Source organism: Squalius cephalus, assembly GCF_949319135.1.
Source record: "Squalius cephalus genome assembly, chromosome: 21".
NCBI classification, from domain to species: Eukaryota; Metazoa; Chordata; class Actinopteri; order Cypriniformes; family Leuciscidae; genus Squalius; species Squalius cephalus.
The window spans coordinates 3,312,629-3,328,507 of NC_137142.1; the positions used below are offsets into that span (position 1 = coordinate 3,312,629).

At 36.3% G+C, this 15,879-nt stretch overlaps 2 protein-coding genes across 2 annotated transcripts in view; both read left to right on the top strand.

Annotated features, from left to right (window-relative positions):
- mlip (muscular LMNA-interacting protein) overlaps window positions 1-15,879 on the top strand; it is a 217,067-nt gene that overhangs the window by 173,435 nt on the left and 27,753 nt on the right. The gene's annotated exons all lie outside the window — the stretch shown is intronic.
- hcrtr2 (hypocretin (orexin) receptor 2) overlaps window positions 1-15,879 on the top strand; it is a 31,847-nt gene that overhangs the window by 12,749 nt on the left and 3,219 nt on the right. Inside the window, exons 3-6 of the mRNA XM_079856352.1 lie at window positions 611-854; window positions 6,489-6,604; window positions 12,556-12,776; window positions 15,369-15,490. Of these exons, the coding sequence (XP_079712478.1) occupies window positions 611-854; window positions 6,489-6,604; window positions 12,556-12,776; window positions 15,369-15,490 (703 nt within the window). The remainder of the gene's footprint in view (window positions 1-610; window positions 855-6,488; window positions 6,605-12,555; window positions 12,777-15,368; window positions 15,491-15,879) is intronic.

A 15,879-nucleotide genomic window follows, 5' to 3' on the forward strand; every position in this document is an offset into this window, starting at 1 on the left:
CCTCGTTTTAGGTAAACCAGAGCCACAGTACCTTGTAAAAAAAAATCCATTGCTAATACTTGCCGATATTTGTTCTGTGTAATTCCCATCAAAGATGAACAAAAGGAATTGTACAAAAGACAATGGAAATTGATATTGAGGATATAGTTAAAACCTATACATTATTTACCAACTCAAGTTTCTAAGAAAGCATGTTTTATTTTAAACATTTCAATTTCAATTAGAGAAAGGGAACAAATGAAGAAATTATTTCTAATGATTAGTTTTTCACTTCACAAGTTATTGGACATAGCAAATCTGCGAAGTCTGCAAGTTTTTAAATTATTTTAAATTCATCCCTAAGTTAACTTAATCGTGATACAGTATTTTGATAAAATAAAACTATTAAATTGTGAGACTGATATTTCATCTAGTATAACAATTAGCATATGACAGTGTACGGAATAGCAGGAATTACTTTCTTACATAATTATATTACTCAGTACTTAAATGTATAATTATAATGTAACAAGAACACCTTCAAATAATGTGTAACCGTTCCTTGTCTGGTCATAATTCTTGTTTCACACTGTGGTTTGTGGGTCTCCATCTCCTGTCTATTGCTTTCTAGACGATCTCTGTGTCAGTCTCAGTCCTGACTCTGAGCTGCATTGCCCAGGATCGCTGGTACGCTATCTGCCACCCGCTGAAGTTCAAGAGCACTGCCAAAAGAGCCCGCAAGAGTATCGTTCTGATCTGGCTGGTCTCCTGCGTGATCATGATTCCTCAAGCTATAGTCATGGAGTGCAGCAGTCTTCTGCCAGAGCTCACCAACAAAACCAGTCTGTTCACCGTATGTGATGAACACTGGGCAGGTAAGAGATCTTCTGCTACTTCACCGTCTGCTATCACTAGGGCTATACATCATTTTAAACAGGCCATTTATTTTTGCTATGGGAGCCAAGAGAGATAGTAAGGCTTAAACGAGTATCGACTGCAACCTAAAGAACATAGTTAATGGCTGTTTTATGGCTAAAATTGTGTTCTCGTCACAATAGTCCCTCTGGAATTTGAGGCATTTTTTGACATGACAGTTCTTTCACCGCCTCGGGCCCAATTCCCTTGCCCTTATCCAGGTCTTTCAGCAGAAAATGGTCTAATTCATCTAATTTATTTTTTCTATGAACCTCCTGCTCTCCTCGAGAGCTGACTGTGCATTCTCAGCTTCTAAACAAACTGCACAAATGGAGACGCACACTTGCTGAATTGTTTGCTCACCATCCCAATTTTATTTCTTATTTTGACAAACAACAATAAAAAAGGCAAACAATTTCAAGACAAACAAGCTAATGATGTCTAATGCGGCACCATTTTATAGTCATAATGGCGCACCATTTCACGTCTTGTGACTGCCGTTGGCCAATAGAATTGCCGTGATTTCACACATGCTTCAGAGACTGAATGATATGGATTTAGTCATACTTTTTTTGAGAATAATCCTTTTTATGGCCTTTTATGTGAATAAAGTATTAATATTAAGAGATTAAAGTAGTAATATTATCAGAATAAAGTTTTGAATATAAAAAATATGATTTGTTCAGTAATTCCAGGTGACAGTCCAACCTAACCCCCCTTTGTGTCTAATCATTAGTTATACTTTGTATTCATAGAATTTGTGATTATATCACATCCTCTTTTACGTTTTAGCTCAACATACTGTTGTGAATTATGAACTCCTCATACTGGCAGTTGTTAGTGGGATTTATCAGTAATGTTTCAGTATATTCTCCTTTCATTTTAATAAATGAAAATTTGTCAAAAGCGGAAGCCCAAAGGCACATTTCCCCCCTTTTTCTCCCAGTTTCCCAACTGTTCCGTACTGCGTGTTGTTGGAGTCAACATTAATCAGACTCAAACTGGATTCAAACGTTTATAGTGCTGCGCGGCACTTTAAATCTGTCTGCATTGATCGTTCCCTTGCTGAGCAAAAAGACACTATGAGAGATGAAAAGACATGAAAGGCAGAGCACGGCCCCCTGATGAGAGACGTGGGCCGTCCCCCCGATGAGTCTCACAATGGCCCCGATGAGTCAGAGATCCAGCAGTGAAAGCAGCCCGTGTGAGGAGGTGAGGGCCCACCGGATGAGGACTGGGTCAAACACTAATCTCCCTGGTGCCAGGCAATTTGTTGAATGAGAAAATCACATTAAATCAATTTCAACTTTTCCAATATCGAACAAATAGAATTTCACATCACCAAGTCAGGATTTCATTGCAAGATTTGCTGTCACACAACAAAACAAATTAGGTCTAAATGCAGGTTACTAAACAGATAAATGGCATATCAATTTTAAAATTAAAACACGGGGCTAGTTGTAACACACTTCTACAATACTTCTACACATGCCAGTATGATGAATCTTAGTGTATTTATTAGTTGCCATTTCAACACTATATAGAGAAAAAAAAATCGCGTCTTGACATGTTTTGAACTATGCTGTATAGCTGTGTTTGTTGTCAAACTCAAATATTTGTTTATTTTTAATTATTAAAAACTGCCATTATTTTACATAAAAAAGTTCTTTTTTTTTTTTCTTTTTTTTTTGTTGTAATATGGTTATGTTATAATGAATCCCACCTATGGGGCATGTTGTCACATTTCACTTCAATTCTTTTGGAGTAAATCAAGAAAAAGGTATACACCGTATTAATGAAACAATACTACATAATTGTACTAGACATGTGTGAAATGAATGCTGGAAAAAATAAATACTCTGAACCCTAAGCAGGTTTACACACACTGAGAAAGCCAAAAAGCATTAGATTGTGCCCCTCTCTCGCCTACTCACCCTCATGTTTTTCTAAACCCATAGGACTTTTGTTAATCTTCAAAAGACAAATTAAGATACTTTTAAGGATATTTGAATTTATAATTCTTATTTTTTTGTAAAATAAATCCCTTTCTGAGCTGATATGCGATGGGAAAAAGGAGAAGAATGAGTTCGGTAAAAGGCAGATTTGAACTCGGGTCGGTCGCACCAATAACTAACGCCATCCACCTTACACTCCTCACCACTGCATCTGTTATCAGTGGATTTTGATTGGCTCAATCAGACAGTGGTGGGCGGAGTCAGTGTAAATACCCTCTGCCAACAACAGGACTAATTTCACTTGGTGTAAATAAACATCTACATTTATACTATAGCGGTTTCTGTCCCTCCATTGAAACAGCAGGTAACCAAAATTTCATAAATCCATATTAAATGCATGGATTAATCCAAGTATTGTGAAGAGATATGATTGCTTTATGTGATTATTTAATTTAAGCTTTTATTTACATCTACACAATACCACATTTTAAACAAATATGGTAAAGAAAATTGTGCATGCATCGCGTTCTCGCAAGTGTCACATTCTTCAACTTTTATATTAAAACATGGAGAAATGACACGCTTATTTAACTTTTTACAAGCACGCTCATGTTGGATTTAACTTTTAAGTTAAGTTTTATGAAAGTATTATAATGCATGCCCTGAGGCTTCTTACATAACGTTGATCAGTATATATAAATCAGATCACTATAGTTAACATCATTGCATACACCATTTTAAAATAAACATATTTTTTCAGATCAAAGATTCCAATTTTGATTTCAGCTCATTGTATATTCCATAGTACTATAAATATGAGATTAAAGTGAAATCAAAAGTGGATCTCAGAAGTAAACATCTTGCCAACATTAAAAGTATCTTAAAAGAGCCTTCTCAATAATTCTCAATATTTTGATGCTCTGTCACTTTTTTGGAACAGCTCTCCGTAGGCCGTACAGAATAACATCTGTCGTGAAGCTGACAGAATGACAACCAAAGCTATTTTTGGCCCTTTGTGAAGTCTTGCAGCAGGCCATGGGCTTGGGTTCAGCCACAGGTGTTTGAGCAAATCACTGCGCTCAGAGAAGATGCCAGTCACAATCAATTCAGTCGGATTTGCTAAAGTGTCTGGCTGTCATTTCTTACCACTTTATATCATTCTCCCTAGGGCTGCCAAACATCACAGTGATAAAGCCCAGCTCTGCTAAATATTACAAACCTGGGCTGTCAATCTAAACAGCATGAGATGCTTATGAAGAATATATCACTCTCCACCAGATGTGTGATGAAGTGGGAAGAGTAATCTGGTGATAAGACTCTTAACTCCAGCTTCCACATCACACACACAGGACATGGAAATTCAGCGAGCCCATTCTCAGATATAATCACAGTGTCTCAAGAGTCTAACAGGCGTCTCTGTGACAATGGGGAGACGATTTCTGTCTCCATTAAATTATTATTTGTAATCATATGTTATTAATCATAGTCAGTTGTTTCTTTTCCTGGAAATGAGAAATGTGTGTCTATGAATACCACATTTCTTCTAGCTGTCATTGCTGCAAAATCCCATGCCTTCCCTTGTGATATGTCGCTTAAGTTCATGTGTTTGATTTTGCTGCTGATTATATATGCATTTAAAATAGATAGTGCTAAAGCTGGAGTGGAAATCAAGCTTAGGTCTTAGATCTTTGTTTATTTTCAAATGGTTTATGCAAAGATTTGAAGTAAAAATCAAGCGCAGGAAATAATATTTATTCATATCCTCATTTCTTTCTTTATACATATGCTTTCTTTCTTTCATTCATAGAACACAAAAGAAGAAATTTCTAATACTGTTTTGTTTTACATGCAGTTACAATGAATGGGGAATGAGGTTTTCAGAACCATAAATGTGTCGCCATAACCCCTTTATCGGCGTATTATTCTCTGCTCTGATTGGTCAGATTGGCCCAGACTGTTGTGATTGGTCTACCGCTAACAGCGCGTGTCAGAAACAAAATGTCTGTTAGTTTCAGCTTTTCTTTTGAGCGCTTAATACACAGTAGGGGCGTTTCCATACTTTTTGAGATTTTTTCTAAATGTCAACAAAAACATTCATTTTTTCCTCTCGTGATCAGTAAAATCATTCCAAAATGGAGGTTTATGTACTAATCCCAGCCACTGCACTAGCTATTATTATTAATGGAAGGAGATGTATAAGTGTTTTCCAAGCATTATTGGTAAGGAACGACCCTTATTACACTTGTGAGCGGCACATATGAGGTGTTTCTGGGTGTTTCTCCCTCAGATCTGCTCTGAGGTCTCGATTGTGGCATTTCTTTGAGGTTTAGAATCCATTATTGCTGTAATTATTTTGTCTTATATGAATTCTTAAGAACCCCGTCTCGTATTCTGTCCAAACACACCGCGTCGTCTACGTCAGCTGACCTGTAAATGCGCAAAAACTGTTTCCATTGCAGTTTTGCGAAATATTTCTTTTTCGAATTGCCTGTAAAACCACCTCATGCGAGCATAAAAACTTTTTTGCGATAAATGGGAGTTTTTGCGAAAATTGCGTGTTTCCATTAAGCGTATTTTCAATTCGCAATTTCAATTTGCGCAATTTGAAGGGTAATGGAAACGCGGCTAGTGATACGAACAGGAATGACGGTGTCGGTTTAACCGGATCTCACTGAGTCTCATCCTTTTGAAGTGCAGCAAAGTGGATTCGCGGTGCAGAAAATGTCGTCTTCTCGACGTGAACAACATGACAGTGTTTGAGGGCGGAGCAAAAAAGATGCTGTTCGCGGGCAGCCAATGAAGACCAGAGGCTGGCATTATGCAAATGTGTTACATTGTTTCATAGGTTTGTAACAGGAAGTGAGACTGGAGTTATTGCTGACTCGTTTCGGCAGTTCAGAATCGATACTTACTTTAGGAGACAATAACTTTATTTGCCGAGCACTTTGATCTTTGAAACTTTGCAGACCTTTTACATTCTCAAACAGCAGCTCTATTACACACTAAGGTAAAGGTAATGTCTGAAGAAAGCATAATGGGGAACTTTTAAGTTCACTGAAAATATGTGGAGGTTGTTAACTTTCCCCAAACATTTTCAGTAATTATTCATGTTTTACCTTCCACAGATTAAGTACACATATATATATCTTCTTTTTTCAGTTTGAAAGCCTCAGGTCCCATGGATTATCAAAGGATCCCATTTATATCAAAGGAACATGAAACATAAAATCTCTTCTCTGACTTGAATTAATGTAATTCATATATTCATATACATACTGTAAAACACATTATGAAGGCTTTTGTCAAGTGGAATGAGTGTGCCTTTTCACATTTAAGCAATGGATGAAATTAGGTTTAATTGAGGAACATTAAAATATATTGAAAACAAGTCCATAAGAAATCCATTTGAAAAGGTTTAATAAGGTCTTGCAACATTCAATTAGTAGAATGTTCAAGAAAGGGGAAGTAATTAAGTATAAGTGGAAATAATGGATGCTGATTGGCCAGTACAGCATTCCTGCTGAGATAAAATGTCCATCAATGCCTAAAACTCCCGTTATGTACAAACTCCCTTCTGCTTTTACTTGCAGAATGCCATGTGTAACTGACTGATTCTGCAACTGATTCTCTCTTCTACAGATGAAATCTACCCTAAAGTGTACCACACCTGCTTCTTTATTGTCACTTATTTTGCTCCATTATGTTTGATGGTCCTGGCGTACATTCAGATCTGTCATAAACTCTGGTGTCAGCAGGTATGTACGCATTCTTGACTTGTTAACACATCATAGCTCAACAGCTTTTGAACTGTTTATAAATGACAGCATTTTTCTGTACATTCTGTAAGCGGAGTGAGCTGCACAATTTCCCTTTTTTAATGTGGTAACAGTTTAACAGTATTTTACTGTAAAATCACAAGAAATGTCCTGTTAGATCTATTACAGTTTTGGGTTACGCTTTATTTTAAGGTGTCTTTGTTACAGTGTAATTATACATTTAAGTACATTTAATATTAATCAAGTACATGTACTTATAAAGGGTTAGGATTAGGTCAGTTGTAGTGTTAGTTGGATGCAGGGTTCGAAATGACTTAAGACTCTTGGGGGGTCCCCTAAAATTTAATGATTAAATTATTAAAAATTCTGAAGACTACCTTGCTACATTATATACTGTAGGCAAAATTATATGGACCAATGTTGAAGGTGGGATAATGGTCTTGGGATGTTTTTCATGGTTTGGGCTAGGCCCAGTATTGTAGTGGTGTCTGGAGAAGTGGCTATAATCTAACAGGTAAACCTCTAACTCTGGAGCAACAAAGTTACAAGTTCTTTTTCCTCTTTTTCTCTCCATGATGCAGGATTCTGAATTAAGAAACATAATATTAGCTTCCTAGATAGCTTACCAAGCTCTCATGTATACTCATTCATGCTCAAATCACATTCACTTTAATCAACTCACAGACTTGAATTAAGTCCTGGACTGGCTATCTTTCGTAATCACTGACTGGACAAGTAGGTTGTTAAGCTAGCTTTGAATAACTAGTCTAGCTGCTAGGTCTGCTATGGAAGCTCGTTTCTGCCACAGAATAAAACATTTTAAAAGATAATTGCAACTTTTTATCTCACAGTTGAGTTACATCTCGAAATTCTGACTTTATTTCTCAGAATTGCGAGATATAAAGTCAGAATTGCGTGAAATAAAGTCACAATTGCATGTTATAAAGTCAGAATTCTGACTTTTTTTCTCGCAATTCTGACTTTATAACGCAATTCTGATATATTTTCTCAGAATTGTGAGATATAAACTCATATAAAATCCATTCTAAGGGAAAAAAGACAGACTTTTTATTTTATTTTATTTTTTTACCTCAGAAAAGTTATATCTCACAATTCTGACTTTATAACACGCAATTGCGACTTTATTTCATGCAATTCTGACTTTATATCTCCCAATTGCGTATTATAAAGTCAGAATTGCGAGATATAAACATGCAATTCTGAGAAAAAAAAGTCAGAATTGTGAGATAAAAAGTATATTTCTCGCAATTGCGAGTTTGTATCTCATAATTCTGACTTTATAACACGCAATTGCGACTTTATATCACGCAATTCTGACTTAACACACAACGCAATTGCGACTTTATATCACGCATGACTTTATAACCTGCAATTGCGACTTTATATCACGTAACGTTAATTCTGAGATAAAAAGTCAGAATTGTGAGATTAAAAAGTCGCAATTACTTTTTTATTTTTCACTCTGTGGCGGAAACAAGCTCCCATAGTTTGCTGTGTTAGCTGGCAGATCATTTGGCTTCATACACATACAGCAAGAAACGTTGACGTACTCTTCTAATCATTACACTGGGTATAATGCAACTTTTGATATAGGAACTCGAACTCCTATTATTTTACTATAAGCAATTATGGAGATATAAACATAATCGAAGCACTTACAGGATTTTCATTCAGGATTTCACTCTTTGTGAGGTTTCGTTTTGCCGCGTTCAGCTACAGTGCGTGTCTGCGGGAGCACCACAACAACAATCTGTGACGCTGTAGGAACTCACTCGGCTAATAGCTGCCCTTATTGCTGCCTCGCGCTAGGAAATAAATTAATTACTGTTATAAATATAAAACATCACTAAAGACCTATAATTTTCACAGTCATTATTAATGTTAAAATATATTTGTCAGGGACCCCCCAAAATCCAAAAATAAATCCTTATGGGGTAGCTATGAACAAACGTTCTTCCAGTAACGTTAATAGAACGCTTGTTCAAGGTCATCTGGGGCCTCATTTATAAAACTGTGTGTAGGAACCTTACTAAAAGTGTACGTGCGCCCGAAAGCCAAAAATGGCGTACGCAAAAAAATATTCAGATTTATAAAACCGTGCGTACGCCAGAACCTGCGCAGAATTCACTTTATAAATCCCAGTCAGCGGAAGATTGTGCGTACATCAGGGTTATTATAGTTTTGCATTTTTCATTAGTTTTTATTTTTATTTCGTTTTGACTTTTTGTTTTCAAATTCAGTTTAGTTTTAATTAGTTTTTAAAATGAGTTTGCTAGTTTAGTTTAGTTTTTGAAAATGCTTAGTTTTAGTTTAGTTTTTATTAGTTTTAGTGTTAGTTTTAGTCTTTTTTTGTAATTTGGGTTATTTGTCAGGGGCAAGATTCAAAAAGGTCAGAAAAAGTATTGTGTAATAATAAGTCAACAAAAACATCATACAATTTTAGAAAAAAATTCACATCCCATTGAAATGCCTTTACCTCTTACAAAATCCACACGCCGTATCAAAAATCTACACATCTTCTATACAGAATTCACACAAATACCACAGCAACAATTTTCACTAACTAGGCTATACTAAATTTACCCTATAGGCCTACAGTCAATGGCCTACTCATCTGGAGTGAAGCAGCAAACATTCAGTGTAAAAGTAAAAAAATGGCATAACATTATTTTATATTTGAATCACAGCTTATATAGTAGTGTTTTGACATCGACAACCACAACCAAAAAGAGCACTTTACCTCAAATTTGCGACTAGTTAACTTTCTAAAGAAGGCGCAATCGCTTCACGGGTCGACATTAACACACGGACAAAATTATATTCAGAATGTAAAATATTTTTATACCACTTTTTAATGTGTGATTGTGTAAAGGTGTTCATGAGATAGAGAGATACCAACCTTTCGCGAACTTGCTTTCAACGTCGAACGAACACTCGTTCTCATGGAAACGCGGTGTGCACGGAGGGGAGGGGCTGTGTGTGTGTGTGCGCGCGCGCGCATGTGAGAGACGCATGAGTGACAGAGAGAGGGAGGGAGAGCAGGGAAAGGAAATGCAGCTGAACGAATACGCTGTGTTTTAAATAGCATTAAAAAAATGAAAGACCTTGACAAATACGAAAACTAAGGACATTTACTCTATTATTTTATTTTAGTTAGTTTTGCCAAACACGCATTACAGTTTTAGTTAGTTAAAGTTTTTTTGTAATGACTCGTTTTTATTTTTATTTCAGTTAACGACAATGTTTTTTCCCACCTAGTTTTCGTTTTTTCGTTCGTTTTCGTTAACGATTATAACCTTGGCGTACATGTGTCTCCACCCGAAATAACCATATATGGAGCTTACAACGCCTAGTTTTACTATGCAGATCCTCATCTACATATCATTTGCATATAATTATTCATCCACGTGATAACTTAAACGTTATCACGTGGATGAATAATCATATGCAAATGATATAAACGGTACAAGAAACAGTACATTAATACAAATCAAGTAGTTGTCTATCCTTGCCTTGTTTTTGAATAGCCTACATACGGTAAATCAAATAGTGTAAAATACATTTCAGAGAAAGTTTTTCTCAATCTTTTCCACTTGCCGAATTGTATTTTTAATTGATTTATATTTTTAATGGAAACAGATAGGCCTTGGGCATTATTTGCACTAAACTATTTTCTCAGACAATCTGGTATTATCATGATAAGCAATTATCTCTGTGGTTAAAACATTAAAGGGGGGGTGAAATGCTCATTTTCACTCAATCTCCTGTTAATCTTGAGTACCTATAGAGTAGTATTGCATCCTTCATATCTCCAAAACGTCTTTAGTTTTATTATATTTATAAGTTAAAGATTGGCTGTACCGAGTCTTTCCGGAAAAAACCGAGCGGCTGGGGGCGGGCCGTGTGGGCGGTGTGCTATAGCTGTGCTAACCGATCTAACAACAACACAGAGAGACATTTGAAGTAGTTTACTCACCGTGACTGCTCGATCCTTAAGCATTAGACGATCTGCAAATAAGTCGATCTGGGCTTTGTTTATAAAACAATCATCGTCGAAATGCATGGAACAAAGAGTCGTGCACAACCTCCGTTGATGCTTCGAAAAAACAAACTCCATCCACTATTCCCTTAACGCTGGGTTCTTTGGGAATCTGTGCAGGGTTGTCTTGCCCTGCCAACCAAAAACCCACTTCTTTGGTGACATTGACTTCCCTAAAGCCGAGCAGAGCGCTTTGAGGTAACGTACTGCTTTCGCTCTCTTCTCTCTCTCTGGTCTGCGAGTGCGCGCGCGGCCGCGGAGAAGTGCCCTTAGGACCCATATAAGGAAATTCCGCTCTATCTTACGTAAGACAGAGCCATACTCGAAAAAAACTTTCCGAAACTTGTGACAAACCGGAAGGAGTATTTTTGGAACAAAAATACTCCTTCAAACGTACAACTTAACTTTTGAAACTTTGTCCATGTTTAGCATGGGAATCCAACTCTTTAACAGTGTAAAAAACTCAGTATGCATGAAACAGCAATTCACCCCCCCTTTAAAGCACGCCACAGGAAAAGTGTTCAAAAAATCGCATCCACAACAAATATTTCTAATGATTGAATTTAAAAAAATGTTGTAACTTCAGTAATGATTTCATGTTTAAGTGTTTAACTCCATTAATTTGAATGGCATATTTAATATAAATGTTTATATCAGAAGTATTTTATTTATTTAAACTGTTATTTGCGTCAGTTTCACTAAACGGCTCAACACGCTCGCTGTCGCGGACATTTAAGAAGGAATGGATATTTGCTTCAAGTGACAGGCTTGGTGATTGAAATTGTATTTGTATAATCTTTCTGTATATGTTTAATTTTCTTTAGATTTTCTGTATAAAAGTGACCAAAAATACATTTAACTCCAGCTCACCATCGGTGTCGCCAAAGTGCTCCATCTCCAAAACGTTCGTACGCATGGGTCAGAGTTTGCGTGCAGGTGCGCAAATTTTCCCGTCAAGTTTTTCTTTAGAAATCCCACCTTTTGCGCAGGAACTGGCGTACGCATGTTTTCAGCCCCGTTTTGTGCGTACGCAAGCTTTATAAATGAGGCCCCTGGTCTTTCATAATGTTCTCAAAACTTTAGCACAAAAACATTCCCTAAACATTATTCATGGAACGTATATATATATTTTTTTCTGATACTGGATGTTTATCTACTGTAATGCTTCAGATGTTCAGAAAACTATCAAAAGTAACAGTTCTATAATGTTTGCGAAATGAAATGTTCCCTCAATGTAAAAACTGGTCGTTTTGACTGTTCAGACTCAGAAATAACGTTTTCATGACTTAAGCGATCATCACACTCTGTACGATTTAATATAGTCCTTTACGATTGTTGCTTGTCAGACTGTACGAACATGATCATCGCTGTAAGTCATGTCACACTGTAAGATCTCAGTTGTCAGAGTTTTACATCATCATCCATGACACGTACGTTCACAGTTCGGTGACGGTGAGCTGCGTTACACACGGAATTGAAATGCTGGCTACAAAGAAATCTCTAACATTAATTTTGGTCATGAAGCCATTATTTCTTTCTTTGTCTTGAAAAACAAAGACAATTTGACAGTCATCGTAAGAGAAGTCACGCTGCAGGACTGTGAACCAAATCTTTTGACTGCCAGAAATTCAGGTCAAATTTAGTCATTGGAGCAACGATCAAAGACTTCAGATTTTAGCCTAGGATCAGAGGAATCTTTTAGGATTTGCAAATATCGTCTAAGACAGCCAAATCACGGCCAGTATGCACCTGGCTTTAATTGCAAAGCTAGCAAAAACAATCTTAGAACATATTTCTGTTGGCTGGGTAACAGGTTTTTACTGTAGCATTTTTACAGTTAAAATGAGAATTATTTTCCATCCCTGGGCAGATTCCCGGGACTTCATCGGTGCTTCAGAGGAAGTGGAAGTCTCTGCAGTGCTCAGCTCACGCCGTGGGCTCGGGAGAATCGGTGAAGGTGAGAACCAGCACCGTCTCAGCGGAGATCAAACAGGTGAAAGCCCGCCGGAAGACGGCCCGCATGCTGATGGTGGTGCTGTTTGTGTTCGCGCTCTGTTACCTGCCCATCAGTGTCCTCAACATCATGAAGAGGTAAGAGCCTACGCCTCCTCTGTCTCTGTGTGTGACGCTCACTACGGCTCTCAAGAACACGTCTGGCTAACAAAGTTAATAAACAGGACATTATATTTCACATAATGACAGTGAAGCTTGTTTTAAGGACCATTAAAGTTTTCTTTTTTATCGTGATGTTATTCTAATACCAGTTAATGGCTTTTTGAGAGGGTTTATTGTGATTCTCATTGTTCTCAACTGTGATCCACATTTTTTTCAATAATTTTTAGATCAGCATATAAAAGGCACACTATCATGAGTTAAAAATACCTAATTTAACTAATAATATATTTATCGTTTGGGTCACACTTTATATTAGGTGTCTTTACTATGTACTTCATCAACAAAATAGTACTTCTTGCGTTGATGTATTGTAAAACACTTGTGCTGCTATTGAGCTGATACAGGTAAGGTTAGGACAGGGTTGCTGGTATGGGTAGATTTAAGGGTTTAAGGGTGGGTTAAGATGTAAGGAAAAGTCAAGAGTAAAATTATAGATGCAATTACAGCTTTTAAATATAAGTACAGTGAAAAACATGTATGTACACAATAAGTGCACTGTATCAAATGATTCATTTAATGTTGGTACATTGTAGTTAAAGACACTTAATATCAAGTTCATTGTTGGTCATGAAAATAATGTCAAAATGGATGGATGGATGGATGGATTATCCTAAAATTGGCTTCATTTTCTTTATGCAAATGATTTTTCTTTGTCCTTTTAATTTTGGGGTAAAATTTGCCCTAGGCATGTTTTTGTGAGATTCACTCCTCTACACTTTGGTTAGAAAGTATTTGAAAAACAAATTTGTATGTATGTATGTATGTGTGTGTGTATATATATATATATATATTGACTTAACTCTGTAGGATAATGTGTATCATGCCTTGCAAAGTTTGCCATTTGGTTAACTCAACAGTAAACATTCTGTCATCGTAAAAAAAAGCTATATATATATATATATATATATATATATATTTTTTTTTTTTTTTTTTTTTTTTATGTCTTATGGTAGTATAATACATTGTTATGCGTAATGTGAGCCGTTGTTAAAGGCATGACACAGACTGCTGAGATTATATCTGTTAATTATGCGGACCTTTGTAGTCGGAGTTCTGTTCAAACCAAGAATCTGTAATGAATTTTCCTCTAGTAATGTTTTAGCAGTAATTCAAAAAATGAATATAGCTCTTCGAGTCTCACTGTCTTTATTTCACCCACAATAATAGATTGTAACTAGATTTTTGCATTGAAGAAAAAGTAATTAGCGCTTATCTATCATAACCCATTAGTTTGCTGAGTGTTTACCAGGGCTTTGCTGTGTGGTTATCAGATCAACACGATTCACTCAGATAATCAAATCTAATCTTTTTTAGCCACATGTAGTCACTCAATATAAATAATCTTTTAATCCGAAAAGAAAAAGAAATGCTCAAGAGAATCTCAGCAGAATAAAAATGAAAACCACAACTTAAAGACGATAACCAACAGAGACAGAGAAGTAGAAGGGTTTTTATCACAGGGTGTATTCTGCGATACTGATGATTCTGACTGTATTTTGAATTTATGCAATATTTATGCTAAGAAATTGATTTGAAATGATTTTATAACATTTTATAAAGACGAAGCGTCCAGTGACGCATAACTCAACCTCAGCTTTGTGTTCTGATCAACCAGTTGGTGTTTGTTCAGCAATAATGACATAATGCAAACTATCTTGTTTATTACACGTCTACTTTGAGTCAGCTGAATTAGTTGAGTTCAAATATTTTATTTTGTAGATAAGTCCATTAAACTAAGCATTTTCCCCTAACTAGTTTAAGCTGCTTTCCAGACTGCATGTGTTGATCTGAAATGAAGGCTGCAAATAAAATACATTTAATAAATTGTTCAAATAAAATCTGCTTCTTGTAAGGTTTGTTAAAGGAGAGTCCCACTGTATTTAAAATATGTGCTTTATTTATTCAAAATGTTATGTTTTTGATAGTTGCATTATGTTTATATGGAAGTTTGTTTCCGCCTCTGAATAAAACATTTTAAAAGATAATTGTGACTTTTTACCTCACATTGCGAGTTTACATCTCGTAATTCTGACTTTATTTCTCAGAATTGCGAGATATAAAGTTAGAATTGCGAGAAATAAACTCACAATTGTGCATTATAGTCCAATTCCAAGGGAAAAAAAGACTGACTTTTCTCACAATTCTTTCACAACTTTACTAACTTTATAACACACAATTGCGACTTTATATCACGCAATTCTGACTATATAACTCGCAATTGCGACTTTATATAATGCAATTCTGACTTTATAACACACAATTGCGACTTTATATCACGCAATTCTGACTTTATAACTCGCAATTACGACTTTATATAATGCAATTCTGACTTTATAACACACAATTGTGACTATCATCAAGCAGTTCTGATTAAAAAAGTCAGAATTGCGAGATGAAAGGAAAAAAAGCCTGAATTGTGAGATAAAAAGTCGCAATCACCTTTTTTCTTTTTTAATTCTGTGGCGGAAACAAGCTTTCCATACGTTTATGTCTATCTGTTATCCGCAGAGTATTTGGCGTTTTCAAGAACACGGACAACAGAGAGACTGTCTACGCCTGGTTCACCTTCTCACACTGGCTGATATACGCCAACAGTGCTGCCAATCCAATCATCTACAATTTCCTCAGCAGTGAGTCTTTAAAGGAGACATATCATGCTTTTAAATCGTTCCTTTTTACATATAAATCATACATTTGTAGTCTATATAAAGCGGAACTGCAATGCTTGGGTCTGAATTCCTCATTATTATAGCTCCACAGGCCCCTTTTCTACCCCTTTTCTGATGTGCGTCTGAGAGCAACTCGTTTTGGTGCGGTGGTGCGATCTTTTTAAATGCAAATGAGACACTTCATACCCCGCCCCCTCTCCAGGTTGCAGAGGTGACACTCGGTTCAACTCCACCCCGTTCGGCCATTTTTGTAGTTTGATAGCAGAGATACGATTTTCCTGCATTGAACTTGTTTTAGCGCCCGCAAAAGCGATTTTTTTGGTCCCGCGAAAGTCTTATTTGATCGGTGA